The sequence below is a fragment of the Nothobranchius furzeri genome, chromosome 18 (assembly GCF_043380555.1).
Source record: "Nothobranchius furzeri strain GRZ-AD chromosome 18, NfurGRZ-RIMD1, whole genome shotgun sequence".
Lineage (NCBI taxonomy): Eukaryota > Metazoa > Chordata > Actinopteri > Cyprinodontiformes > Nothobranchiidae > Nothobranchius > Nothobranchius furzeri.
Genome location: NC_091758.1, coordinates 39,057,783 through 39,085,051, shown reverse-complemented (window position 1 = coordinate 39,085,051; position 27,269 = coordinate 39,057,783). Strand labels below are relative to the sequence as shown.

Sequence of the window (27,269 nt, the reverse complement as noted above, 5' to 3'; positions counted from 1 at the left end):
TTAGGTCTGAACTTGCAGCTAGGGGAGTGTGAACAGTCGCGTGACGCTCCCTGCGTGAGCGGTGGCAGCCCCGAATCCGTCATTTCAATCAGTTTATTTGTAGCAATTAGCATAAATGCTGTCGATTTGAAAGCTAACTCAACAGACCACGCCCCCTGTCCTTGATGCCCCGCCTCCTTTAACCGGCGCTACAGTTAACGGGGCGTTGATTTCCCGTGAAAGATGTTAGTATTTTCAGGTGACCGGGTGTGATGTGTGTATGGGTGTGTGATATGCGTGTGTGAGAGTTTCAAGTGTGTGTTTGTAAACGTGCCTCGCTCGGATACTGTCCCTGGTTTACACCGCCGGGAGGCTCTGTGTTCCTATGTACGTTACCGTCACGGAACAGCCAGCCGTCGCCCAGCGATGACCGAAAGCCCCCTGACCAAGGCAGCCAACGGGGAAGTGGGTCCGCATGTGACGAACGGGCTGAAACCGGGCAGGAACGGCGTCCTGAGGAGCGTCCACCGCTGCCAGCAGGATGAGGAAGAGGTGAGGCCCGGGTTGGCACTGGGAGGAGAGGTCGCTGTAGCGGGTAAAACCTCCACTTTGATGCCCGATAAAACCGGAAAATACCTTCACCTCCGCCACTACCGTTAATGTTTGCATTTTTTAAATGTGCCGCAAAAAGCAGCCTCCTGCTCCGCGCGCGTGTCTGTTGCCATCACGTTCTAATGAGCATCTAAAGGAATCTCGCCAAATTCCATGTAAAATGTCTAGTAATTAAGAAGTTTTAACTTCCTTATCGTCATGATCCCTTTTAAAATAAAGCATACTGATTTTAGTCAGTCACCAAGAGTTTCTGTGTAATTCGGCGTAATAAAATTTCTACTAGACAACTTTATGAATGGGTTTGTGTTGGTAAATGGGGTTCCTCAGGGGGATTAGACTAGTGAATACTGATTGTGCATCTAGTATTGGTTTTATTCATAAACACGGTTCAGGTGCATGCAGTGCAAATTTGTTGTAGGAGATGAAAAGTAATGCTACTGAGAATCAGTCACTCATCTTTGGACTGTTTACATTTCTTTGCCAGTGAAGTTGGCTTGTTTACAGATCGCATGGTTTTCTCAGGAGATAAGATTGTGAGCTGCTGACTGTGTGTGAAGTCTGTGGATTCAGTACGGTCTCATTGTGTTGCTAATGTTTGGAAAACATTCCTAATAAATCTAAATTGGGATCTGGGCCCCTTGGGGGTCTTAAAACCGCAGGTGTGTGTGTGTGTGTGTGGTGGGGGGGGGGGGGTCTTCAGAAGATCTCCAGAATTCAAATTAACTTAAGAAATGATTCCTGATCATTTATTCAGTCTTAACTTTGCAAACAAATAAAATCAGTAGTTCTAAAAGGATAAAGAATAACAAGATTAAGCATGAGCCATGAGGTTTTAACAGGCGGCAGTAAAAATGCTGCAACTTTGTGTTGTCGAAGTATGTCACAATTGTTTTCTATCATAAAAACACATTAGCAAAACATGGAACATTAGTAAACAACACTGGGAGAATGACTTGACATGGTTTCATAATGATGAAACCAGCTCATTTAACGAGAAGCTGCTTTCTGCTCTCTTTGGCGTTGAGCTTCTAGAAGTTCCTTGTTGATGCTGATTCCCTTAAATGTTTATTCCAGTTAGCATTAGCTTGAATTTAGCAAAGAAAGACAGGTGGTCCTTCTGTGGATGTGAAATGAAGTTTTTTCTAGAGTGAAGTACTCATCTGAGTTTGTAAAACCGAGGCAACAAGACTTTTATTAACTGGGTCTAAAGCTAAAAACGTTTCAGGTAGCTGCCGAGTCAGATCACCTGTTCAGACAGGCCCGCACGTTGAAACAGCTTTTTCCAACACACACTAATAACTTTTTCTCTCCTGGGTGAAAGCTGTGAGCCAGGTCCCTTCAGACAGAAAGACATGCTAATTCCATCTTTTAGTTCTTTTTAAAACACAGAAAGGTTTTATTTACCTGCAGCAACGTTTCGTTTGCGGCTGCAAAAGATGGAATTAGAATTTCAACACAGCAAGAACACACCAAAGATGTTTAAAGAAAGAGACGCTGTTGCAGACTCCTGGGTGATCGCTCTGATGTTGAATTAATCTCAGTCTGCAAAGTTGGTGCGGTGAAACGAAAGCAGAACAGTTTCACACCAACATTCCTGACCACAAACTTTAGAAATGGCACTCGTAATAGAAGAAGTGCAACAGCATCGTGATGCATCAGTAAGCAGCATCACGTGTGTCTGCAGCAGGATTTAAAGAGCAAGTCACCCCCAAATCCACCTGCGCCACCATGCACCCCCAAGGGCTGCATGGTGGCGCAGTTGTTAGCTCTGTTGTCTTGCAGCATGAAGGTTGCAGGTTCGAAACTCGGCTGTGGCCTTTCTGCGTGGAGTTGCGTGTTCTCCCCGTGCATGCGTGGGTTTCCTCCGGGTACTCCGGTTTCCCCCACAGATCACAACATGCCCTATAGGTTATAATTTGTAAGTTGCTTTGGATAAAAGCGTCTGCCAAATAAATAAACATAAACAAATCAACTTTTTTTCCTGATAAACTATATAAATGTGTGTCTAGTCGTGCTGCAGACACGTGTCGTCAATAGTTTAACACTTTAGTGCATTTTAGTTAAAATTTAAATTTTCTGCCTTAAACTGGCAGTGTTGTGCCGTTGTCAGGTAAAAACTCAGCACTGCATTTGAATTTAAATCTGCCATCGCTATTGGCTAAGAGGTACCCGAGAATGTTAGCTGGTACCATATGATGTCACAATGTCATTGTGAGCCTCTGTGTATTAGCGGCTCTGCCCTCTCGGTCTGCTAGGCAACAGCATTTGTTGCATTTTTCAAACAGGAAGTGGGAGAAGAGTAATACTCTGGTAGGGGGTGACTTGCTCTTTAACATCAGTACCTCCGATGTGTCGCAGCAGAACTTCTACCATGAATCTGTTTTTCACCCTGAGATTTTCCCTGAGAAGCGGATCCAAACGTTTCATTAAATGAAATCAGATCTAAGTTTTGCTGCTCTGGTATGTCGTTAGACACCCGGCTTCTGGTGACTAAGCCTCAGAGTCGGTTCACATGACAGCGTTTCTATTCAGTAGAGTATTTGAAAAAGGCATGACTGGTCACATGACTGTGGAGACGGGCAGGATGCCTGTGGAGGAGCAGGTTTTGATGTGCTCCGCTCACTCGGCACAACCCGTTTGTCTCTTGTTTAGCAGGCAGGTGTGTCCTCTGAGTTTTCCTGTACTCCTGGAGCTCGTATGAGTCCGAGCTGTTTTAGATGAACCGCCAGGACCATTTCCTGTGACTGCAGGTCAAAACTTGACACGGTTAACAGGTCGAGTCAACCTGTCTGGTTCATGTCAACTTTACTGAATCCTGGACATAAACAAACACTGTTCACCACATTCTCTCCCTGATGTCATCCATCTCACCTTGTAGCGTCCAGGAGAACATCTCAGCTAGTAGAAGCTAACTGTTAGCATTAGCAACTCCACCACACAGCAGAAGCTCCTCCAGGCTTGTGTTGTTTGTGGAGATAAAACATCAACGTTGTAGAGCAAACAAGAGTCAGTGGTAGAGTCGTGTTGCTGTTAGCCAATCAGAGGAGAGCTGTCCAGATATCAGGAAATAAAACACCAGATCTTTTCGTCTGTTGCTACTCTCTGGATGAATTTTTTGTGCTGAAACCATCAACATATACATATATGGACAATGGGTTTCCATAGGCTCCAATAACACGTTTTTGTGCCAAAATGGGAGGTGGCCACCACCGCCATTTTGACCGTGTCACAGGTTCCATCAAGCCCAGACAATTCCATAAAAGGGAAGAGAGGTGGAGCTGAGGGTGGGGCTGTAAGGCTGGGGTCAACTGACGACACCCGGTCTAACTAGCTACAAGCTAACCTGAAGCTAACCCAAAGCTAATGCGGAGGTGGGAGCTAAGCTAGCGGAGGTAGCAACCTAGCTACAACCAGAGTTAACTGTGCACAACACCAGAGCTTCTGAGTCAGAGATACGCCGGGCTGACCGCTGGGTAAAACCGGGTGGAACACAGAGGTCTCCCGAAAGCTGCTGAAAGCCGTCAGCCGCGATCAGACAGAGATACGCCGAGCTGCGGGGAGGGGATAAGGGTGGAAAACATCGGTCTCCCGAGAGCTCCACAAGCTGATAGTCGGAACCCAGCTCCACCAACATGTTATATTTCAACCCATTTTCTAAAGTGCAGCATTATGTTAAATGCACTGGGTTTTACCCTACTACATTTAAATTTCATGGTTAAACAGTACATGTTAAAATCTAAGCTCAGCTCGGCAGTTACCTAAAATACATAAATATAATTTTACTTACCGAAAAAAATGAAGTGGAGACTCCTTGGACGCTCTATTAGTGCAATTAATGCCACAGCAAGTCATTTTGTCCAACAATTGCACAAATAATATCCAAACAAGAATACACAAACACAGAAGCCAGACTGAGGCTCTACTGAGGCCTTTCCACGGAGCTAGCTCTGTGGTCACGTGGGTCTGATGCTCATTAATTATACAGAATTTTAGGCTTTTAATACACTTAAACAGAAGAGTGAGAAAAAATTCACCCCCCTCAGAGTTGTCATGAGTGTAAACTAGATCATTTAAACCTAAAACATGTTTTGGTACCAGGCTGTAAACATGTTTATTTCTGCTGTGAAATTGGTATTTTTAACATGGGAGTCAATGAGGATTTGCTCGTTTCTGACACCAGCCCCTAGTGGATGAGGGTGGAACTGCAATTTATTTCACTTCCGCATTGTGGGGGCTTGGCCGAACCAGGCGAACTGGAGCGTAGCCTGGCAGCCCGCCAGGCTTAGCCGCCGGGGAAACTCTGTGTTACAACGTGATGTCACGTTTGTGACACGACTGTTTAAACACGATGAAAATATTGATATGAAGCTTTAAAACGTTGTGAAAAAACCAAGTCATAGCAATAATGTCCTTAAACATCTTTATGTTGGGTTCCAGTCACGTTTAAGCCCAAATAACAGGCGCAAGGAGCTCTTTAGATGGTTTATTCTTCTAAAACCGTTATTGTTGCTGTTCGAACGGCTGGTGTTTTAGATAAAGTCTGTCTCAGTCGGTGTAATGATGAGAAAAGGTTACGATGGTTATTAATCTTCATAACACTGGAGAGGAGGCCGCTGGTAACTCTGACAACAACTATCAGTGTTAATGCTTTTATAGAACAATGTCACCCCATAATAATAAATGATATCACCATGGAAATGTTCAGGTTCGAGGGTTTAATGTTGACAGAGCTGTTTGTGTTTTAGGTCCAGAGGTCGTCTAATCATGGCGGCTTCTATAACCGGCCTTTCCTGGAGTCCTACGAAGAGACGCCCATGCTGGTGGCCGTCCTCACCTACATGGGGTACGGGGTCCTCACCGTCTTCGGCTACCTCCGGGACTTCCTCCGCCACTGGAAGATCGAAAAGTGCCACATCGCCAGAGAACGAGAGGAACAAAAGGTAGGAGAGTCTCACAAGGACAGTGGCGTGTCCAGATCTTTTAAAATGGGGTGGCCCAGGTGAGGCACAACTTTGTGCATGGGTGGCACCAATGGTTATGCTTTTTTGTTTTACCCCCAAGCCTTTTGTGGACAATGAAAAGACTATTTAAAGGTAAATTAGTGTGGTGGCACCTGGGGTGGCCAATCAGATTCCAAGGGTGGCATGTGCTACCCCAGGCCACTCCCTGGACACGCCCCTGCTCAAGGAGGGTTCACAATACACAGGTCGTTCCCATGGAAACAGGGAAGAAGATACTTGTGGGTTTCAGATTTGGAGCAAACTCCTAAATGATGAAGCGAGGTTCTGGTTCTGGTTCTGGACCGGAACCAGTGGAGACAAATCTGAAGTTTTTGTCCTGACATTTGATTTGTTTAACTTCGTTAATCTCAACTTTATCTGATTAAAGTGAAGTTCGTTACAAAGCCAGGATTTTCATCGTGTAGATTAGCTTTAACCAGGTTCTAAAGATGAGAGCGGGTCGGTTCTGGTGCTGACTCAGACGTTTGTTTGAAACAAAATGAAAACATAACTCATAGTTTTAACTCCTCTAACCTGAAATGGAGACTCGGGTTTTGCTTTAGGTGAAGGAAACGTTTCATTCGTGGCCCTGCAGAGAAATATTCCTGTTTTTCTGTCCAGCAGATTTAAAACATTCTCAGGATTCCTCGTAGCCTGCCGTTGTAATCCTGCTCCTAGCATGCTCCCGGAGCATCACGTGGTGTTTTATAAGGAGGGACCTGGAAACAACTTCTTTTCAACCCCTTTCCTCCCAGAAACAACAATCTTTTGTTCCTTTAAAAGCTAAAGCTCTCTCTCTCTCGCTCTCCAACTCCCATGTTCCTCTCTGATCAGGACTTTGTGCCGCTCTACCAGGACTTTGAGAACTTTTACACCAGGAACCTGTACATGAGGATCCGGGACAACTGGAACAGGCCGATATGCAGCGTCCCGGGAGCCAAGATGGATCTGATGGAACGAGTCTCCCACGACTACAACTGGACCTTTGAGTGAGTCCAATTCACCAACAGATATGTTCATCCACAAGCAAACAACGATGTATTCAGAGGAAACACACACACACACACACACACACACACACACACACACACACACACACACACACACACACACACACACACACTCAGTCAGTTTAGCTCAGATTAAATGTTTGTGAAACTCTCTGTTCATCCATCATGCAGGTTCTTACAGGTGTTTGAAATCCTTGAAAGTGCTTGAATTGGAAGAATCTTGCACGGCTAGATTATTGCACATGCACATGTAGGTCACGTGCGTTATGATGTCATGTCAACAGAACGGAGTGGAAAACCGTCCAAAAGAGCTCCGCCGGTTCCCTTCATGACCTCTCCGCCCTCTTCCTCTCTCCACCCCTCCCTCCCTAGGCACACGGGTCGCGTGGTGAAGGATGTGATTAACCTGGGCTCGTATAATTACCTCGGCTTCGCTGAGAACACAGGCGTGTGTGCTGATGCTGCTGCTGAAGTCGCCATGACGTATGGCGTTGGATTGGCGAGCACGAGGCAGGAGATTGGTAAGCACACACACACGCACACACACGTATCTACGCTTCTGGACTCATCGGCCTCTGTTTTGATCATCTCAGGTAACCTGGACAAACATGAGGAGATGGAGAAACTGGTAGCTGAGTTCCTCGGGGTGGAGTCGGCCATGGTGTTTGGGATGGGCTTCGCCACCAACTCCATGAACATTCCAGCTCTTTCTGGAAAAGTTAGGCTCGTCTGATCCTCGCTTATCCCACAGAATTCCTCTAATCAGTGATCAGCAGAACTCCCATCAGAAACTATTCCTGACATCTCTGGTTCGGTTCTCTGCAGGGCTGCCTGATCCTGAGTGATGAGCTGAACCACGCCTCTCTGGTCCTCGGAGCCAGACTCTCCTGTTCCACCGTCAGAGTCTTTAAACACAACAGTCAGTCTGAAACGGGACCTTGTCTCACTTTGTCTACAATAGTTTTCTGTTTGTGTTCCGACCTCACTTATCTAAAGTTTTCATTCGCTGATTTTTTTCACTAATGGGCTCGACACACGGGAGGCGACAAACGACCGCGATCAGCGAAATTTGTCGCTGTCGCTTTCATTACCTGACACACGGGAGGCGATCCGCGGCAGCGGCCAGCGGCAAAGCCGTCTACGCGTTCTGTTCCATGGCGAAATCGAAACTTCCGTTGTTTTGTTTGGCTGTGTCAGGTTGGAGGGAATTAAGGTTATTTAGCGGTTCAGAGTTAATAAAGCGGTAGATATGATGTTTCACAAGGTGTTGCTAGAGTTATGTGAAATCTTACTTCTGATTTTACTATAAAACATAATAATAATCAACTTCTCCTCCATGTTTGCTCGGAGATGTGCGGAGCATCCTGTCTGCTCATTGGTCAGTGAATGAAACCTCCGTTGATTGGTCCTCGTCCGAGCGACAGCGATGAAAAGTTGAAAATGTTTCAACTTTCTGGGATCGCGTCGCTGGGTCGCCTGTGCATCACACGTGCACGAGTGCAAAATTTCACACGCACGTTTTTCGCGTTTCGCTTAGTAGGAGGGAGACCCGCGATTATCGCTTTGTCGCGCACGTCTCACTGAAAATGAATGGAGGAGAGGCGATGTCGCCTCCCGTGTGTCGAGCCCATAAATCTGCTGCGAATGAATGATTGTGAGTCGTTTGCTGTGGGAAAAGCTCTGGTGCTCTTGTTTCAGGGGGTAGAAGTTCATCAGATGAGTGAGGTAGGTGAAAAACGACAGGATTATAAATCAGACTCATTATTATTCACGACATGCAAGCATCTCGCCTCTGATTGGCTAACAGCAACATGACTCTTCCACTGCTTTGCTCTTCTTGATATAAAAATGCAGCGTTTTATCGCCACTTATAACACGAGCCTGAGGGAGTTCTATTTTATTGGGGCGTTGCTAATGGCTAGCTGCTGCTAGCCCAGATGCGCCCTGCCCTTTCCTTCCTGTGGGGGTCCTCAGCTGTTGTGGGCGGGGCCATGAATACAAATTTTCCCCATGACGTAGAAGAGACTGGCTTTTTTTGACCCGATCGTTTTTCCGTCTGCTGCTTCCGCCTGCGTGTGAAACTCGGGAGTGACTTTTGTTTCACTCCTGTTCTGATTCTTCCTGTCAGACATGCAGAGCCTGGAGAAGCTGCTGAGAGAAGCCATAGTTCACGGTCAGCCCAGGACCCACAGACCCTGGAAGAAGATCCTCATCGTGGTCGAGGGCATTTATAGGTACCTGAAGGGTTTGGCTCTACCTCCTTACACGTTATTAGACCTGAAACAGTCTGAGAACATAGATGGATACGGTGAACGAACCCGCTCTAACCGGATTGTTTCCTGCAGCATGGAGGGCAGCATAGTTCGCCTCCCGGAGATCGTCGCCCTGAAGAAGCGCTACCGAGCCTACCTGTACCTGGACGAGGCCCACAGCATCGGGGCACTGGGCCGGAGGGGGCGTGGTGTAGTGGATTACTTCGGCCTGGACCCTGGGGATGTAGACGTTCTGATGGGAACGTTCACTAAAAGCTTCGGTGCTGCGGGGGGGTACATCGCAGGGAGAAAAGTGAGGCTCTAATTTAACTTTTTAATGTTTGCATCAATAATCATTCATTAGTCTGTTTCAGTGAGGTCTTAATATAATAAAAATAGTAGGGATGTAAGAAAATATCGATACGATGAAATATTACGACGTTTCATGTTCTTTCAATTCAATTCAAAAACACTTTATTAATCCCAGAGGGAAACTGATTGCTGTAGTAGCTCAGAATAATAATAATAATCAAGTCATCAAAGAGTTGTTGTATATTACAATGGCTGTTGGCAGGAAGGATCTCCAGTAGCAGTCAGTGTTGCAGCTGTAACCGGATTACAGGATACAATAAGATAATTAAAAGAAAAAATAAACAAATGGGCCAATAATTAGGTTCGGGGAGAATTGGAGGTTGTTTAAGAATGACTGGAGTCACGGGTATAGCATGAAACGGTTTATATACTAAATTTTAATAATAATGGGAAATATAACACATAAAGATAACACACAAAAACAGATGAAAACAATCGACAATAGTAAAATGGTCGGTATGAGATTTGATCATATGAGTCACAAGTCAGCCGGCGTCAAGTCAAATCCCCACGCTTGGGGTGAAAGTCAGAGTCCGGTGGTGCGATTTTTTCCTACCACACCGTTGAGATTGTTCACAGAAGAGAGCAGTCTGCTCTTCAGTTACTTGAGATGTCCTGGTTCGTTCAGTGGTTAAGGCTCGCCATCTCCCTCGTCAGGAAGAAATCCAGTTCTCGTTCCAAGTGAGTGATCATAGGAGTCGGGATCAAACCCAAGGAAAAAAAAAACCCCAGCCAACGCGCTCCAACGGTTCCCTCCTACAGAGGATTGGTTCACTCTGTCGTCTCCACACAAATCGCGTTGGTTCCAAGTTCCTAGCTCTTATTAGAAGGAGTCAAGTCCGCCTCTCCCTCTATCTATGCGGCACCCAAATCAGGGTTCTTCACGGCCTCGACCGTTGTTTTTTTTCTCTCTCTCTCTCTCTCTAACCGCTCAGTCTTTGCTTTCTGTATCTGCGTGCTGCACAGCCGTTTGTCTCTCCTCTCGCTCAGCTGCGTCGCACGGTTTTATTTCGCGGAGGCGGGACTTATTTCTCTCAGCCAATGAAATTTCAGATTCCCACCTGGACCAATAGTATACAGCTTTCCTCTTCTGTTTCTGTTAGTGATGTTCAAGATTCTTGTTTTAACCGATGTTTAATATTAAACTCGTTATTTTAGTTATTCACCCTTCCAATAATTCATTATGAAATTATCTATTAGTTAATTAGATATCTATTAATTAGTATTGTTAATTTCCTTAATTTATATTTTATATTTTATCTAAATTGAGGATGGATCATATTAGTAAGCCAATTAGTTAATACCTCATTAAGGTTCTAGCTTCTGGGTTACATCCTCCCCCATTAAATATCATGCACGTCCCTGTGCATTGTTTCTACGGGGTACACAACTTCTTGAGTAAGAGAGTCAATAAAAGCTTTATTAAGTCCTTGGAAAAGGGACCTAACTACGGTCACTAGTGGATTGCCCAATTGAGAGTAAGTTAGTCTTTGAGGAGGCTGACTACTTCGTTCAGATCTCCTGACATACATCTCTGGTTGCACAGTATCATGCTCATCCGTTTCGGTTTGATTCTCAACTGAGACAGGACGAAGTGAGCTCTCTGTTTCCGACAGAGCTGATGAGCTATTCTCTAAGACTTTGGTCTTTTCAGATGTATGTGTCTGATCGTGTATGATGGGTTCAAAACTTACATCACGTTGCTGCGACTTTAGGACACCATCCAATTGAGGTAGGTTTGTGTTAGTTTCATCCCCCGTTTCTACGTCAGGTAAGTATACTTCGTTTTTTTTCGTTTTTTCAGGTAAGTATGTTGCTGCTTCTTTCACTCTTTCAGGTAAGAATGTCGCAGTTTCACTCATTCTGTCAGGTAAGAATGTTTCGGTGTTGATGCCTTTGTCAAGTAAGGACAATTCAGCATTTTCATTACCAGCTAAGGTTGGTTCCTTGCGATCCCCTGTGTGTAAGGATAGTGTGTTTTGTTGTTGAATATTATTTACCGGTCCTGAATCTGCTATGAGTTCCCTATTTGGCAAGGTGACCGCTATTTGATAGGATGGTCGGTTTAGCACTTGTGGAAGATCAGAGTAATAAAACTCATCTACCTCTTCGTCAAGTGGCTCATCTGGGTCAGGTTCTAAGGCTGAACTCTGTCTTGTATGAGGTCTGCTAGGTTTCGTAACGCGTTCTGTTTCATTTTCTAATGAAGAGAGAAAACCACAAGGCAGTAAAAGATCTCTGTGGAGTGTTCTGTTGGGTCCTTCTCCGTTCTCTGGTTTTACAGTGTATACTGGCAAGTTTTCCATCTGTTTGAGAACTATATACACTGTTTGCTCCCATTTGTCTGCTAATTTATGCTTTTCTCTTAAGCGAAGATTTCGGACTAAAACACGATCTCCCACACCTAGTGTGGACTCACGAATGTTTCTGTCGAACCGTTCTTTGTTCTTCCTCGCTGTTTTTTGAGAGTTTTTTATGACAATGTCATAACTCTGTTCCAGATGACTCTTCAGTTCTTTAACATACTGAGAATGAGTTATAGAGGGCTTGTTCAAATGCGGTAACCCAAAGGCAATATCTATAGGCAACCGAGGCTGCCTACCGAACATTAGCTCGTAGGGAGAGTATCCCGTCACGTCATTTTTTGTACAATTGTACGAGTGAGTAAGTGGTTTTACAAAATCGCGCCAGTGATGTTTCTCAGTGGCTTGTAAAGTTCCCAACATGCTGAGTAATGTACGATTGTACCGTTCAACGGGGTTGCCACGAGGGTGATAAGGGCTCGTTCTGACTTTACGGATACCAAGTAAAGAACAAAGTTCCTTGATTGTACGTGATTCGAAATCCCGTCCCTGATCACTATGAAGACGCTCAGGAAACCCGTAGTGGACTAAAAAATGTTCCCACAGGTTCTTCGCGACGGTGGTGGCTTTCTGATCTTTGGTTGGGATGGACACTGCATACTTTGTAAAATGGTCTGTAATCACTAAGACATCTTTAGTGTTCTTACTGTCTGGTTCTATGGAGAGAAAATCCATGCAAACTAACTCCATAGGTCTGGTGGTGGTAATACTCACCATTGGAGCAGCTTTGTCAGGGAGGGCCTTCCGACGGATACATCTTTCGCAAGTTTTAACTTTGATTTCGATATCACTAGCCATTCTTGGCCAGTAAAAACGGGACCGAATGAGATCTGTCGTACGTTCAACCCCAAGATGCCCCATATCATCATGTAGGCTTTGCATGACTGTTGAACGTAATGAATCAGGCAAGACTAACTGCAATGATGTCTCTGGTCCTAATTGGCGTCTCCGGTACAGTAAATCATTTTGAAACTCGAACCGTTTCCACTCTCTCAAAAGGTTAAGAACCACTGGGGGTTCTGCAATAGTATCAGTTGGCGGTTTATTGTCAGTCATAAGCAGCTGAATGACTCGGCCAATGGTTGGATCTTTCCTCTGCAAGGAGACAAGGTTAGCATGGTTATACTTGGGCACAGCAAAGAAACTGTCACTATTGTCTTCCAACTGGAATAGGTCTGGAATGGCCGCTGCAGACATGGCAAGTGACTGAACTAAACCACAAGGAGAATCAGTCTCATCCAAGACCATGTGCTTTTGGCATGTTGCCTTCACTGCTTCGGCTTGAAGTTGAAGCTCGACTTCTTTGACAGAGGATAAAAGATGAGATCGGAACTCATCTAGTCGTTGGCATTCCTCAGTGAATTTTGAGTTGTCTTCAGGTTTATCATGCAGCCTCCTAGACAGGCCATCCGCGTCAACGTTCTGTGTACCTGCACGGTATCTGATGTCAAAATTATAGGTGGACAACGCAGCTAGCCAACGATAGCTCGTTGCATCGAGTTTTGCCGTTGTTAAGAGGTAAGTTAACGGATTATTATCAGTAATGACAGTGAATGTGTTCCCATACAAATAGTCATGAAACTTATCTGTTATGGCCCACTTTAAGGCCAGAAACTCCAACTTGTGCGCAGGGTACCTAGTTTCACTAGAGCTTAAACCGCGACTTGCATAAGCGATTACCTGTGTGACACCGTTTTGCACTTGGTATAGCGCTGCACCGAGTCCGGTCGTACTAGCATCTGTGTGTACTAGATATGGGAGTTTTGCGTCAGCGTAGCCAAGAACTGGCGAAGTGGTAAGTTTTTCAATAATAGTTTGAAAGGACTTCTCACAGTCTTGGCTCCAACGATTCCCAAAGGGTTCTTTGGGGTTCAAGTACTTTGATCTACATGGTGGTGTTTTAAAGTTTTTCCGTTTGGGTGGATAACCAGCCGTGAGAGATGTTAGTGGCTTGACAATATTTGAGTAATCTTTAACGAAGCGTCGGTAATAACCGGTAAATCCTAAGAAAGATTGGAGTTCCTTCAAAGTCTGAGGCTTCGGCCATGTTTTGAGTGCTTCCACCTTATCTGGATCGGTTTTTATGCCATCTCGAGATACTATATGTCCAAGATAACGCACAGATGTCTGGAAAAAACGACACTTATCTGGTGATAGCTTGAGTCCGTATTCTCTAAGCCGTTCAAGAACGTGAGAAAGTCTGGTTTCGTGTTCTTCCAAGGAGTTGGAAAAGACGATCAAGTCGTCTAGGAAAACTAACACTTCCTTCAGATTAATGTCCTTCATACACTTTTCCATAACCCGTTGGAAAGTGCTTGGAGCATTTGTTATTCCTTGTGGCATACGGTTAAATTCATAAAACCCAAACGGGCAAACAAAAGCAGTTTTAGGTTTATCCTTTTCACACATCTCTATTTGATAGTAACCTGACTTGAGGTCCATCACAGAAAACCACTGTGATCCAGCGAGAGCAGAAAAGGACTCCTCCAAGTTAGGCAGGGCATATGCGTCGCGAATGGTTTGCAGATTAAGCTTTCTATAGTCTATACATAGACGTACCTCACCATTCTTTTTCCGAACCACCACTATTGGTGAGGCAAATGGAGACTCCGACTCTCTTATTATACCGGTTTCCAAGAGGGCTTCCAAATGTTTTCTCACGGCTTCATAATCATGTGGATGGATCGGCCGAGATTTCTGTTTGAATGGGGTCTCGTCTTTTAAGTTGATGTGATGTCTTATCTGTTGTGTATGACCAAAATCAAGATCGTGGTGCGAAAACACATCGGAGTAAGTGTTAAGTTTGTTGGTGATCCTCCCTTTCCATTCTTCGGACAAGGGCGAAGTACCGAAGTCAAAACTGAGAGGAGGGTTTGAAGGTGAAGTCTGTTGCTGCGAACTACACGCCGCAAGTACTTTCTGATCACTTTTGTCAGGTTCTGGATATGGCATAACACGATCGGCTTTAACTAACTCAGCGATCACACAGTTAGTGGGTAATGTGATGTCATGGTTAGTTTCGTTTCTTAGTACAACAGGTACTTTGTATGGACCATGTGAAGGTAAGGAAATGAGGCAACAGTCTACAATTATACCCCCTGGTAGAGAACCATTGGTGGGTTGTTCAATGAGTGCATAAGGCTCATGCTTGTTTTGGCTGGGTTGCATAAACCCTTCTAGTAACAGTTTTTTATTTGCAGGGAGAACTTCTTGGGTTCTCCCTCGAAGCTTCACCACACCAACTCGTCCATCTTTGCTTTGTTTTTTTCTGACTGCTAAGGCTTTTAGCACGTGTTGGTACCCATAAGAGAGTGCCTTGGAATCAGGTAAGTTATTGGCAGACAATTGCTCATACAAAGGATCGAGTGTGTTTGTGCCAATGAGTAGTGGTGTATCAGAGTTTGAGCTTATATCCGGAACCACTAACGCAAGGGTAGGTAACTCAAGTCCAGACTGATCGAGCTCTTTTGGAAATGTGACACTTATCTCTATGTATCCTAAATAAGGAACTGCTTGACCGTTTGCGCCCTCGACTTCTAACAGATTACTGATGGGTTTAATTGAGAGGTCAGGTAAGTGTTCTTGGTAAAAAGAATTGGCAATGGTGGTTACCTGGGACCCTGAATCCAGTAAACAATTACATTCAACACTGTTAACTGAGACTGTAGCTGTGCATCGCCCACCCACTAATCTTTTGGGAAGTTTTGGCACTGAATGAGCATGAACTGGCTTGCAAAAAAGTCTCTCTGTCCTTTCCTTAGAGGGACTTGGTTCTACTTTAGCACCTATCTGTCCCACGATAGGAGCTTCTACCAGTTTAAAGGAGGAGACTGAGCAATTGGCTTTGACATCTCCCACTCGCGCTGCTTCTGTCTAAGAGCAAGTCTTTTAGTTGCAACTAGTGCTGGATTTGGCTCGTTGCTACAGCTAGAAGCTATGTGCCCATCTTCTCCGCACTTAAAACAGTATCCAGGCTTTGGTCTGGGCACCACTGCTGTTATCTGCTGAATCTGTTTGGGCTCATCTGGAATTTTAGTCCCCACACGGGGTTTTGACTCTTTTTGAGTTTTCTTTGCCTTTTTATCTGTGTTGTTAACCTTAAGCTGTGCAATTTGGCTCCTGAGCTCAGCGATTTGTTTGCGTAAGTCATCACAGTTATCATCTATTTCCAGTTCACAAGTGTTTTTACTCTGAGAGCATGTTGTTTGCACATTTGAATACACTCTAGTTCGTTGTGCCCCTAAGTGTTGTTTCATGCGTGCTGCTTTAGTAGCCTGTTTGTCTTCTTCAGTGCGCAGTTTGAGGAGAAGTGCTGTAAAATGAGGCGGGTTGTCTTTCTTTTGTTCGAGTTGCAGGTTTGAAATCAGCGAGCTGTCCCAACAGCCTCTGCAAAACTGCTTGAGCAGCTGCTGGTCGGCGTCACTGGAGGAAATTCCATTCCTCTGAATAACTAGGTTTAACAAGGTGTATAACCTCTGAAAGTAATCGGAAGGTTTTTCACCACTGTCCTGGTTTGTGTTTAAGAAGCGAGCAAAGAGCTCGTCGCCGTCTTCGACAGCTGCGTAAGCTGAATCGAGATGTTCAAGGTACGTTTCCGGGTCGGATTTTGGACTAAGAGCTTTAACGATGCTCGCTGCTGGGGCTGACAGACTCTCCACGATTCTTCGTACAATTTGGGACTTGGTGAGTGAAGGATCATTTATGCATAACACTACACTACTACGCCAAGTATCATAGTCAGTTTCAAAAGAAGGGTGTGGAACTCGCCCTGAGAACGGTTTTAGTCTGTATTGTGAAGTAGGCGGAGGGATAACCTCACTGCTTTTAACAATGTGTTCCACAATAACTCGCTGAACCTCAGGTGTGTTTAGAAGATTTGGTGGAATGCAAGGGTTTTGTTTTCCAGTCTCTGTAGGTGGACAATTGTCCTTTGAGTTGTTCATATAGTTAACTTCTGGTGTTAAAGGCAGGGAATATGTAACTTGGTCACTATGGAGCATTGGCTCTGGTTCAGTGACTGGTTCAGATGCATGGGTATCCCTTCCTAAAGATTCCCCAATTTTTGCCAGTTCCTCCATTAGAAGGTCTTTAAATGATTGATTGCTACGCGCAGCTATGTCCCTGAGCTCTGACAGATAGGCATCAGTGGCAGATGTGCTAGTTTCTAGACTGTACGCGCTGGCTAGGTCTTGAATATGAAAGAAAACATCTGGGTTCCTAGTACAAGGTTTGTCATAGGGTAAACATTGTTTCTTTAATTCCTTAACAGTGGCTTCATGTTGAAACTCCACAATAATCTGATCACAGTTTGGTAACTTAATGCGCCTGTTAACTGGTCCGAATCCTTCCATAAACCCAAAGACTTCGTTATCAAGGTCTGTATCAGTTAACCCACTGATTAAAACAGCATTTGAAACTTTGACCTTTTCTGTTTTCACAACTTCCATTTTAAAACACTCAAAAGTACCAATAATGCCAAAATGGCAAACCACTGTGACCTCCAGGCACTCTTATGATGTCAGTCAATGGTTAGCTAAGGTAACAACTCTACAATTCTCCTGGCTGGCTCGCCAAGTTTTATGTAACCGGATTACAGGATACAATAAGATAATTAAAAGAAAAAATAAACAAATGGGCCAATAATTAGGTTCGGGGAGAATTGGAGGTTGTTTAAGAATGACTGGAGTCACGGGTATAGCATGAAACGGTTTATATACTAAATTTTAATAATAATGGGAAATATAACACATAAAGATAACACACAAAAACAGATGAAAACAATCGACAATAGTAAAATGGTCGGTATGAGATTTGATCATATGAGTCACAAGTCAGCCGGCGTCAAGTCAAATCCCCACGCTTGGGGTGAAAGTCAGAGTCCGGTGGTGCGATTTTTTCCTACCACACCGTTGAGATTGTTCACAGAAGAGAGCAGTCTGCTCTTCAGTTACTTGAGATGTCCTGGTTCGTTCAGTGGTTAAGGCTCGCCATCTCCCTCGTCAGGAAGAAATCCAGTTCTCGTTCCAAGTGAGTGATCATAGGAGTCGGGATCAAACCCAAGGAAAAAAAAAACCCCAGCCAACGCGCTCCAACGGTTCCCTCCTACAGAGGATTGGTTCACTCTGTCGTCTCCACACAAATCGCGTTGGTTCCAAGTTCCTAGCTCTTATTAGAAGGAGTCAAGTCCGCCTCTCCCTCTATCTATGCGGCACCCAAATCAGGGTTCTTCACGGCCTCGACCGTTGTTTTTTTTCTCTCTCTCTCTCTCTCTAACCGCTCAGTCTTTGCTTTCTGTATCTGCGTGCTGCACAGCCGTTTGTCTCTCCTCTCGCTCAGCTGCGTCGCACGGTTTTATTTCGCGGAGGCGGGACTTATTTCTCTCAGCCAATGAAATTTCAGATTCCCACCTGGACCAATAGTATACAGCTTTCCTCTTCTGTTTCTGTTAGTGATGTTCAAGATTCTTGTTTTAACCGATGTTTAATATTAAACTCGTTATTTTAGTTATTCACCCTTCCAATAATTCATTATGAAATTATCTATTAGTTAATTAGATATCTATTAATTAGTATTGTTAATTTCCTTAATTTATATTTTATATTTTATCTAAATTGAGGATGGATCATATTAGTAAGCCAATTAGTTAATACCTCATTAAGGTTCTAGCTTCTGGGTTACACAGCCAAACTGAAGAAGCCTCTGACTGAAGACACTCTTCCGTTGTCGGACATGTTGTGAAGAGAATGCTCAGGGTTGTCCATCATTTTCTTGATTCTCTGGAGAATCATTCTTTGCATTATCTCCTCCAGCAGTTCCACAGTCGTCCCCAGAACAGAAGCAGCCTTTTTTATTAGGCTGTTGAGCCTTTTCAGGTCCCTGCTTCTGATGCTGCTACCCCAACAGACGATGGCTGAAGAGATTACACTCTCAACAACAGACTTGTAGAAGATCTGCAGCATCTTGCTACAGACATTGAAGGACCTAAGCGTCCTCAAGAAGTGCAGTCTGCTGTGTCCCTTCTTGTAAACGGCTTCGCTGTTCTTTCTCCAGTCCAGTCTGTTGTTCAGGTGAACTCCACGGTGTTTGTATTCCTCAACCACCTCCACTTCTTCTCCCATGATGGAAACAGTGTTTGACTCCACCCTGTTTCTTCTGAAGTCTAAAATCATCTCCTTTGTTTTGACGTTCAAGGTCAGATGATTGTTTCCACACCATGCCACAAAGCGCTCCACCAGCTCTCTGTACTCCCCTTCCTGTCCATCTCTGATACACCCGACAACTGCAGAGTCATCTGAGTATTTCTGTAGATGACAGGTCTCTGACTTGTACTGGAAGTCTGAGGTGTACAGGGTGAAAAGGAATGGTGAGAGTACAGTACCCTGTGGTGCTCCAATGTTACTGATCGCCTGGTTTGATGTGCAGTTCTTCAGCCTCACAAACTGTGGTCTGTTTGTCAGGTAGTCTTTAATCCAGGTGATAGTTGAGGCCCCCACCTGTGTCTTCTGGAGTTTCTGGCAAAGAACATCAGGCTGAATTGTGTTAAATGCACTGGAGAAATCGCAGAACATGACCCTCACAGTGCTGCCTGCTTTGTCCAGATGGCAGTGGGTTGGTTGAAGCAGCTGGATGATGGCATCTGATGCAGAAAACATTTTTATAAGCAGTGTATCGATTTTTTTTCTATTGAGAAATTACATGTAAACCTTTATTTTATTTCATTTGTGTGGTGCAATTAAAGCTCAGACAGCTAGGTGGCAGCATTTTATTAACAGAACACAATAATCATGTGTCTTGGAGGCGTCTAGCCGGAGTTTCCTATTTAAATTTAGTCTTAAACATTACATCAGGCTCTTGGTATCATGATATAGCAATGCACCTCCCTACTAGTTAGGAGTTTCAACTGGAGTTAAAAAGTTTGAAAAGGTTAAAGGAACGGTGTCGAGGTTTTTTTAACCTACCAACAACTCAGTCAACTCTTTATTTTAAATGTTTGTAGATCTGAGATACTAAATGATTTTAACAGGGTCAGGGTTTTCCATGTTTTACTGCTGGAAGAACACATCCTTTCAAAATAAGAGTTCAGCGTGTTCTCTGCTGCTTCAGGATGTCCATGTTGGTTTTATTTATTCTCGATTTATCTTCTTTAATGAACCGTTTAAACGTATTATTGGTGTTGGTGTTATTGCTCAGCAACTCACTAAAGCCATCAAGAAAGCTCATCTTTAAGGAGGATTTTCTGTCTTGTCTGGTTCAGGAGCTGATCGACTTCCTGCGCTCCAACTCTCACAGCGCCGTCTACGCCACCTCCATGTCTCCTCCTGTGGTGGAGCAAATCATCACTTCTATGAAGTGCATTATGGGAGAAGATGGAACAACGATAGGTACGGTCTGACATGCCTCATTAACATTGGTTTATGGTTTATGTCACAGGGAGTTCAGCAGAATCCGATTTTACATCAGTTATGTGTTTTAGTCTGATCTGAATAAACCTTTATTCTGAAAACAGTTGCAGAATTATGTCATTACTAATGATAACAGACTCAGAATCTGTTGTAAGTCTCATCCTTCACCACCAGGGGGCAGCATCACCCTCTACAACAAACCTCACTCATCTGTGGTGAAAAGAAGAAAACACTGTCATTAATGTAATTTTTATTTTACATTTAAATTAAGACTTTCATGCAGATTTTATGTTTTCTGCATTTATTTTAATCCCTGATTTAATCTAATCTGTGTATTGAACCTGAAACGGTTTTATCATGTGAGTCTTGGCTGCTGGTTGTTTTGGTTTACTTGTTTCTAAAAGTCTGAGTATAAAATGAACTTTTTCCAGAGGGAAGCTCGGCTCGCTCTGCATTCATTAAAGCCCCGTGTGGAGGTGCGGCTAAATTTACGAGCCCGCTGACGGTTTGTTTGATGTGAACGCTCGGCCTCCTGTGGGAGCCGGAAATTACATTTCAGAGAAAAGGCGTGATCACCCAAAGGTGTCTGGATGCTGTAACTCTGACATCTTCTCACACTTAGAAACACGTTCAGCTGCTTGTCAGACGTCTGCTTTCATCTCCTGAAAGAACCAACAACGTTCTACTGAATAATTCTCCTTTTTAGCCTCTCGGAGAGCTCACCTGTAGAGGAGAACCGACTCGCAGCACCCATAAATCACAGGTCCATCACTGATGAGTCGTTTTTCTGTGAACATTTGTTTATTCAGCGTATCGAAGTCACATAATCCCATATTGTTGTGTTTGATAAAGCAAAAGCGTATTCAGCCCAACCTAATTCTTTTTTTCTGTATTTCGCTTCATCTCAGCTTTCCTTTAGGCAAAATATAAAAATATCACTATAAAGATGTTTGTTTCTGAAGAAGAGACAATATTCCCAAACACACACACTTCCTTTTCTATCTGCGACAGGGGCGCTTCTAGGCCAAATTTTCCAGGGGGCCACAGTGGGGCCAGTATTTTTTCATGGGGGCGCAAGAAAAAAAGGGAAAAATTAGGGCAATATCAAAATTCTTTTTTGTCGTCGCCATATGACTAATTTTGTGCTTGTGCACAATTTTGCCAAAGGAAATTCGTTTATGTTGGGAAAATAAACTGTATTGCTTGCCTTCGTCTCTTAGCGTCTTTTCCGTTAGTCGTCCTCAAGAATTTCTTTGGGTCCCATTTAAACTATTTTTAATCTTAAATTCAAAATTCCACCGGTTAAACAGTTCTGTCCACAGAGTGTGCTGCGCTCTAAAGGCTCCGTTTGAAACGCTGCAGCGCATTAGTTCCCGTCTCCGAGGCAGCGCGGGGGGAAAAAATCTGATCTCTTCAGCACAAGGGCCATAAAGGGGCCAGGGCCGGTTCTGTAGGGGCCCAGGCCCCTGTGGGCCCCTGTTTAAAACCGCCAATGATCAACCACGGGGTTGCAGTGTCTGCCCAGAGTTATGGACGGTATGTTGGCCAGTAATGGGAGCGACCCTGGGAATAAAATCTTATGGGAGCAATAGCCCACGGAGAGCAGGAGCGGTAATGCAGACTTGCCTCTTTCTCAGCCGGTGTGTTTTGACTTCGTTCTGCCATCTTTGCTTCTTAGAATGAAGAGCGGAAGTGTGTGTCATATGTGAGGCTTGACAAAATAAGAGCATGCATTCAAAGAATTTTATGAGCCTAAAATAAAGTGAAACACAGATTTAATTATTTGTTGATGTGATGATATGAAACGTTTTTACTTTTATGAAGGTACGGCATCAGTCGGGTTCCAGAATCCGAGCCCTGATGAACTTCCTATGTGCTGTTTTTTCCTCTCAGGATCCGATCGCGTGCGGCAGCTTGAAGAAAACACAGTTTACTTCCGCAAAAAGCTTAGAGAAATGGGTTTCATCATCTATGGCAACAACGACTCTCCCGTCGTTCCCATGATGCTCTACATGCCCGCCAAGATCGGGTGAGTCCGGACCTCAGCGGTGTGCTGCAAACCGGGTCCTCGTCCAATTTCTGACTCACTTCCTGCTGTTTGCCCCTCCCATCAGAGCCTTTGGCAGAGAGATGCTGAAGAGGAACATCGGGGTTGTGGTGGTGGGCTTCCCCGCCACGCCCATCATCGAGTCGCGGGCACGCTTCTGCATCTCGGCCGCTCACTCCAAAGACATGCTGGACAGGGTGAGTCCACGCCCGAGCCAGGCTCCGAGGACTTGGGCAGCTGCTGTGGATGAGATTTTCCTCCTCATGGATGTTTTCTAGTTTTGTTTTTAGAGAGATTCATTGTTTGCTAGTCTAGACCCTTATCAATCCTGTGGGAATATTTTAATTTAAAGATTTGCCCCAAACGTGAACGACTCAGTTTCCCATCATGAGGGGATTTTACTTTGAAAATCTGAAGTTGTTCACATTCCTCCGGGGACCCACAGGACTTTTATTCAGTGTCTGCTTGTTTGAGATGAATTCTTTAGTTTAATTGTTTTCGTCATTCCTGAATAAAAATGGTTGGACATCAGATTTCCGAGGAACTTTGAACGCATCATGACTGAAACAAGGATCAAAGTGTTTCTTTTATTCCTCTTGAAGATTTTGACGTTTAATCCACACTGAATTAGAATTTATTTTATTACCACATAAATTTAACGTTTTTGTAGATTTTTCCTTTTAAACCCCTGTCGCCGTGGCAACAGACTCCCTCAGATCCCACTTTGTATTCAGGGTGTAAAAGCAGGTCTTTTTCTCATGTAGAAGAGAGTGTTTGGACTTGAACTTGTTAATTTCAGCCGTATTGATTTGGACGGATCCTGAGTAGGTTCCTCCCCATGTTTCCCACCCCCAGTAGAACCAGTCGTAACCATTCAGAGAGAAACTCTCTCTGCTTGTTAAAATTCCTATAATTAGTCTGAATTGTTCTGTGTTTCTGCAGCTCGTAGCTCCAGAGGCTAATTACAAAACTCACACATGTGGAAAGTTTGTTTCAAAGTTCCTCAGCTTGTTAGTTGGATTTGCCCAGCAGGAGTCTGCGCTGACAGTCTTCCTCCTACAGGCCAGCTGGAGTGGTTCTGACTGGTACCAGCTGGGCCTGGTGTCTCCTCAGAGCTTTAACCTTTAAAGTTGAGGCCTAAAGCAACCCAACGACCTTCAGATTGTTTGAAAATTAGCCGATAGATCGAGGGGACACAGCCACGACGACCTCGGGTGACCTCTGACACGTTTCATCTGTCATGTTTTTAACCAAGGATGTCCAGTGGCCCGGGGAAAGCAGTCTTCAGGTTCACGTGTCTCTGGTTTTCATGTTGGTTCCAACCTTTAACCGTAGCTGCAGTCTGAAGGACCAGAACCAAACCCGATGATATCCAGCACCACCTGGAAGCTTCTGTTTCACCTTCTTCTCACCCCCGACTGTTTCATTTGTAAATGAATAACTTTTTACATATCAACCCACTAGTTTTATTAGCAAGACCAAAACAAACTGGGGGCTTGTCCGGGATAAGAATTAAAGAGCATCAGCCTCACTTCGACTCTTCTATGACTTCACTTCAGATTGTTTGAAACTTAGCCGATAGATTAAGGGGATAAACTGTGTGCCGGCTTGTTCACAAACACGAGAGACACGAGCGGTCCTTTTACTGATGTTTAATGCGGTCTTGCATCTTCTTAATCTTTACACCACATGAACACCGTAGAACTAATGAAAAAGCATAAATCATGTACAAATTAACAAGTTAGTTGCCTTAAGTTTGCTAACATACAGAGTTTATAAATAAAGAATAAACATACCACTTTGGCCTGCTAGTAGACAAACCGGTAGACTTGAAAACACTTAACTTTCTTCTCAAATGTTCTTAACTGGCACAAATTTGTCCGTGCGCATCAATAAAATCTCCGAAGCTTCGAGATACAGGAAGTGACATCACAGCGCTCTTAAACACACCTTATCAAAATAAACCAATTCAAAATTACTCAAATATCAAAAAGTATTAATTCTATGCACCTGTAAATGCTACGAAATGTATTGAAAACATGAAAAATCATACTTTAAATAAACATGTTAAATAAACTTTCTAGGGCATTAACAAAATCACAGTGCCATCTTGTGGTGAAACTTTGAACAAAAAAGTTGCTTAAACTGCATTTACAAACTGTGTTAGCTGGAGTCGCCGTTAGAACTTAGCGCTAGCGTCCCCCACCTGGAACCTTGGTGTAGCAGCAGGTCACGTCTGTTTGGATTTACCTGAACAGCAAACTCGGCTGGGTGCATAAAGGCTCCAGGCTTGATGAAACCATTTAAAAGGTTTTTCACTGGTGGCATAAGTCTGTGATTCTAGATAAGGAGATGTGTGTTTCTGTGGTTGAAGAACAAGCCATGATGCTGTTTAGTAAAAGTGATGAATGAGTGAAAGAACCGGTTCTGTTCAGATTTACAGGAACAGAGAAGAAAACCATAAAACGGCTTTTGTCCTGGTCTGTCATTTTGGTTTTCTTCAGACGCAGCGGGTCGTTTTGTTTTGGTGGGAACGCAAACCTCCTGGGGGCGGAGAGTTCAAAACTGCTGATGCGTTAATATTTGTGAGGAACCAAAAACGGGTCTGAAGATGAATTCTGTTGTTTTCATGTTTTTAGGCTCTGAGTGCGATCGGTGAGGTGGGAGACCTCCTCCAGCTCAAGTACTCTCGTCACAGGCAGCCGGCATCGTCAGCGCGGCCGTTTGATCATCTGTACGAGGACATCGACGGCTAAAGCTGGTGCTCCAGGTGCATCATGGGTACCCCACAGGATGAGACAACCATACACGGAAACGCCACTTCTCCTCTTTGTATGCGTGCGTTAGTTACACTTTCATCCTGTTTGGACCTCCTCGGTTCTCCAGAGATGGGATCATTTGGATCTGAAGCTTCTGAACGTTTCCTCGTTTGTACTGAAGCACAAGTCTCCTGTTTGGACCTGGTCAGCTGTCAGAACTCTTCCTGGGGGTGGATTTAGAGGAACATGAGGAGGCCAGAGCGGTTGAAACATGACCAAACAGTTCTGACCTGATCAGGTTCAACATCAGCTGCTGGGGGGCACCAAAGTTCCATTCATGCAAACTTTCCTGTTCTTCTCTGACATGAAGCTAAAAGCTGCAGATACTTTCTGAAGATGACTTGTCCCACAGACCTCCTACCGTTGATGACATCATCTGGTCTGGTCTTCATCATGAGCAGATGAACTCTTCATCACCCCCCTGCTGCTGAAAAACGGTTCTCTCTGATTTCTTCAGACTGTTTTTCAGATCTAAGGCTCGTTACAGTGAGATGAATAATTTATGGTAATATTTTCTTAAGCTGTAAAAACAAGCTTAAGAACTTTTTCTGGAGCAGAACATTAAAGAAGAAGTCTTTCTGCTGGAGTCAGAATAAACTAAAACAAGTCAGCCACCGAGTCGTCTCAAAACATTTAGTTTCATTCATGAGGAGAAAAAATTTCTGCTGTTTCTGTTTGTGTCTCAAAAAGCTCAAACCTGGTGCAAAATTCTGCTTTTTCTGGCTTCATCTGGTTTTATTCAGCAGCAAAACACGAAGACTTTCTGATGTTTCCCATCCTACTGGAGGCAACGGGTTAACGTGCACATACACACACACACACACAGCTGGTTAACATGCACACATACACACACTCACAGCTGGTTAACATGCACACATACACACAGCTGATTAACATGCACATACACACACAGACAAGCCCTGTTAACTTGTGCACACACATGCCTGGTTAACATGCACACACACCTGGTTAAAGTGCACGCACACACAAACAATCCTTGTTAACTCGCGCACACACACGCCTGGTTAACATGCACATGCACATACACACACACACACACAGATACACACACGTCTGGTTAACATGCACACATACACACAGCTGATTAACATGCACATACACACACAGACAAGCCCTTTTAACTTGTGCACACACACATGCCTGGTTAACATGCACACACACCTGGTTAAAGTGCACGCACACACAAACAATCCTTGTTAACTCGCGCACACACACGCCTGGTTAACACACCTGTTAACCTTCAGACTAATGAATGCTGCTCTGCAAGCGTGTGTTCTGGTGTTTATTTCTTTTGGGGAAACTGTTTAAATCATTAATTTGTAGAACAACTAAAATCTGCATAATCCTCTGAGTCAGAGGCATCAACCTCAGGTCTTCTAGAGTCACTCCTGCGTGTTTTAGAGGTTTCTCAGCAGGTGATTAACAGGCTGAACATGTGACTCGGCCTTTAAACCAGGTGTGTTGGAGCAGAAAAATAACAAAAACATGCTTGGTATGGTTAGAGGTCCTCAGAGACCAGGATTGGAGATCCTGGTTTTAGATTATTCTTTGCTTCAATACACCTGATTCAATGTTTTGGTGACTTCAAGAGGCTGTTGATGGCCCTTTGACTTTTTGAAGCAGAGACACAACTATAACAGACAAGATGGTGGCCTTTGAGGCCCAAACCACTCTTACATCAGTCCTCACGTTAATCCGCTGCTTCTTTTCTTCCTGTTTTTCAGTATTTATTCATCTCTACATGAAAATGTTCTCATCACAGAAGTTTATTCCTTTGAACCGTTTGACCTCAGGACTCTGTCCTAGAACAGCGCCTCCCACCCCGGTCTCCAGAGATCGTTGTCCTGCAGGTTTTAGATGTTTCCCTGCTTTGCTGCACCTGATTTAAAACGATTAGGTGTTTATCGGGCTTCTGCAGAAGCAGTAACCCAGCCAAACAACGATAACCTGCAGGATAATCCACCTCTGCTCCGGCCAAACTTCTACAGTTTTGTCTTAATCTGTAATTTAATAAAGGCAGAATCGCCTGATGCAGGAGGCGATTCTTATAGCTTTGTTTAAACTCAACTTTTTGAATCATTTAGTTTATTTTTTGCATATCTAACATGTCAGAAATGTTTCCTGAAACCCCCAGTGCCTTTAAATAAAATATTTTCTAAGAAGACTGGAGTCAGACTAGGATTGTTGATATTTTTATTTTGTCTTTGGCAGTAGGTAGACCTTTCATTACCACTAACTGGAATAGGAAGGCACTGTTAGGAACACGACAACTGAATATTCTAATGTAGAGCTTCACTGTCATTAAAACTACCTGAAACATGCGGTTGTGTTGAAGAGGCTTTTTATTCCCTGCTGCTGACTCGGCGTTTCTCCTGAGAAGACGTTCAGTCGA

The 27,269-nt window shown here is 44.1% G+C and overlaps 1 protein-coding gene across 1 annotated transcript; it reads left to right on the top strand.

Annotated features, from left to right (window-relative positions):
• The first annotated feature begins 262 nt into the window (after positions 1 to 262).
• LOC107392601 (serine palmitoyltransferase 2) lies at positions 263 to 25,466 on the top strand. Its single transcript, XM_015970486.3, has 12 exons — positions 263 to 531; positions 5,337 to 5,531; positions 6,426 to 6,580; positions 6,974 to 7,122; positions 7,195 to 7,319; positions 7,427 to 7,520; positions 8,730 to 8,835; positions 8,947 to 9,166; positions 19,843 to 19,969; positions 21,884 to 22,019; positions 22,105 to 22,234; positions 24,677 to 25,466. Exons 1-12 carry the CDS (start codon positions 406 to 408, stop codon positions 24,791 to 24,793), a joined length of 1,680 nt encoding a protein of 559 aa, XP_015825972.3. The 5' UTR covers positions 263 to 405; the 3' UTR covers positions 24,794 to 25,466.
• Positions 25,467 to 27,269: the final 1,803 nt, after the last annotated feature.

What these genes read in the sequence shown, in the direction of transcription:
- LOC107392601 (XM_015970486.3), top strand. Translation starts at nt 406, where the DNA reads ATGACCGAAAGCCCCCTGACCAAGGCAGCCAACGGGGAAGTGGGTCCG. An exon ending in GGTACATCGCAGGGAGAAAA is followed by an intron (nt 9,167 to 19,842) that starts GTGAGGCTCTAA and finishes TGTCTGGTTCAG; the next exon opens with GAGCTGATCGACTTCCTGCG. An exon ending in AGAAGATGGAACAACGATAG is followed by an intron (nt 19,970 to 21,883) that starts GTACGGTCTGAC and finishes TTTTCCTCTCAG; the next exon opens with GATCCGATCGCGTGCGGCAG.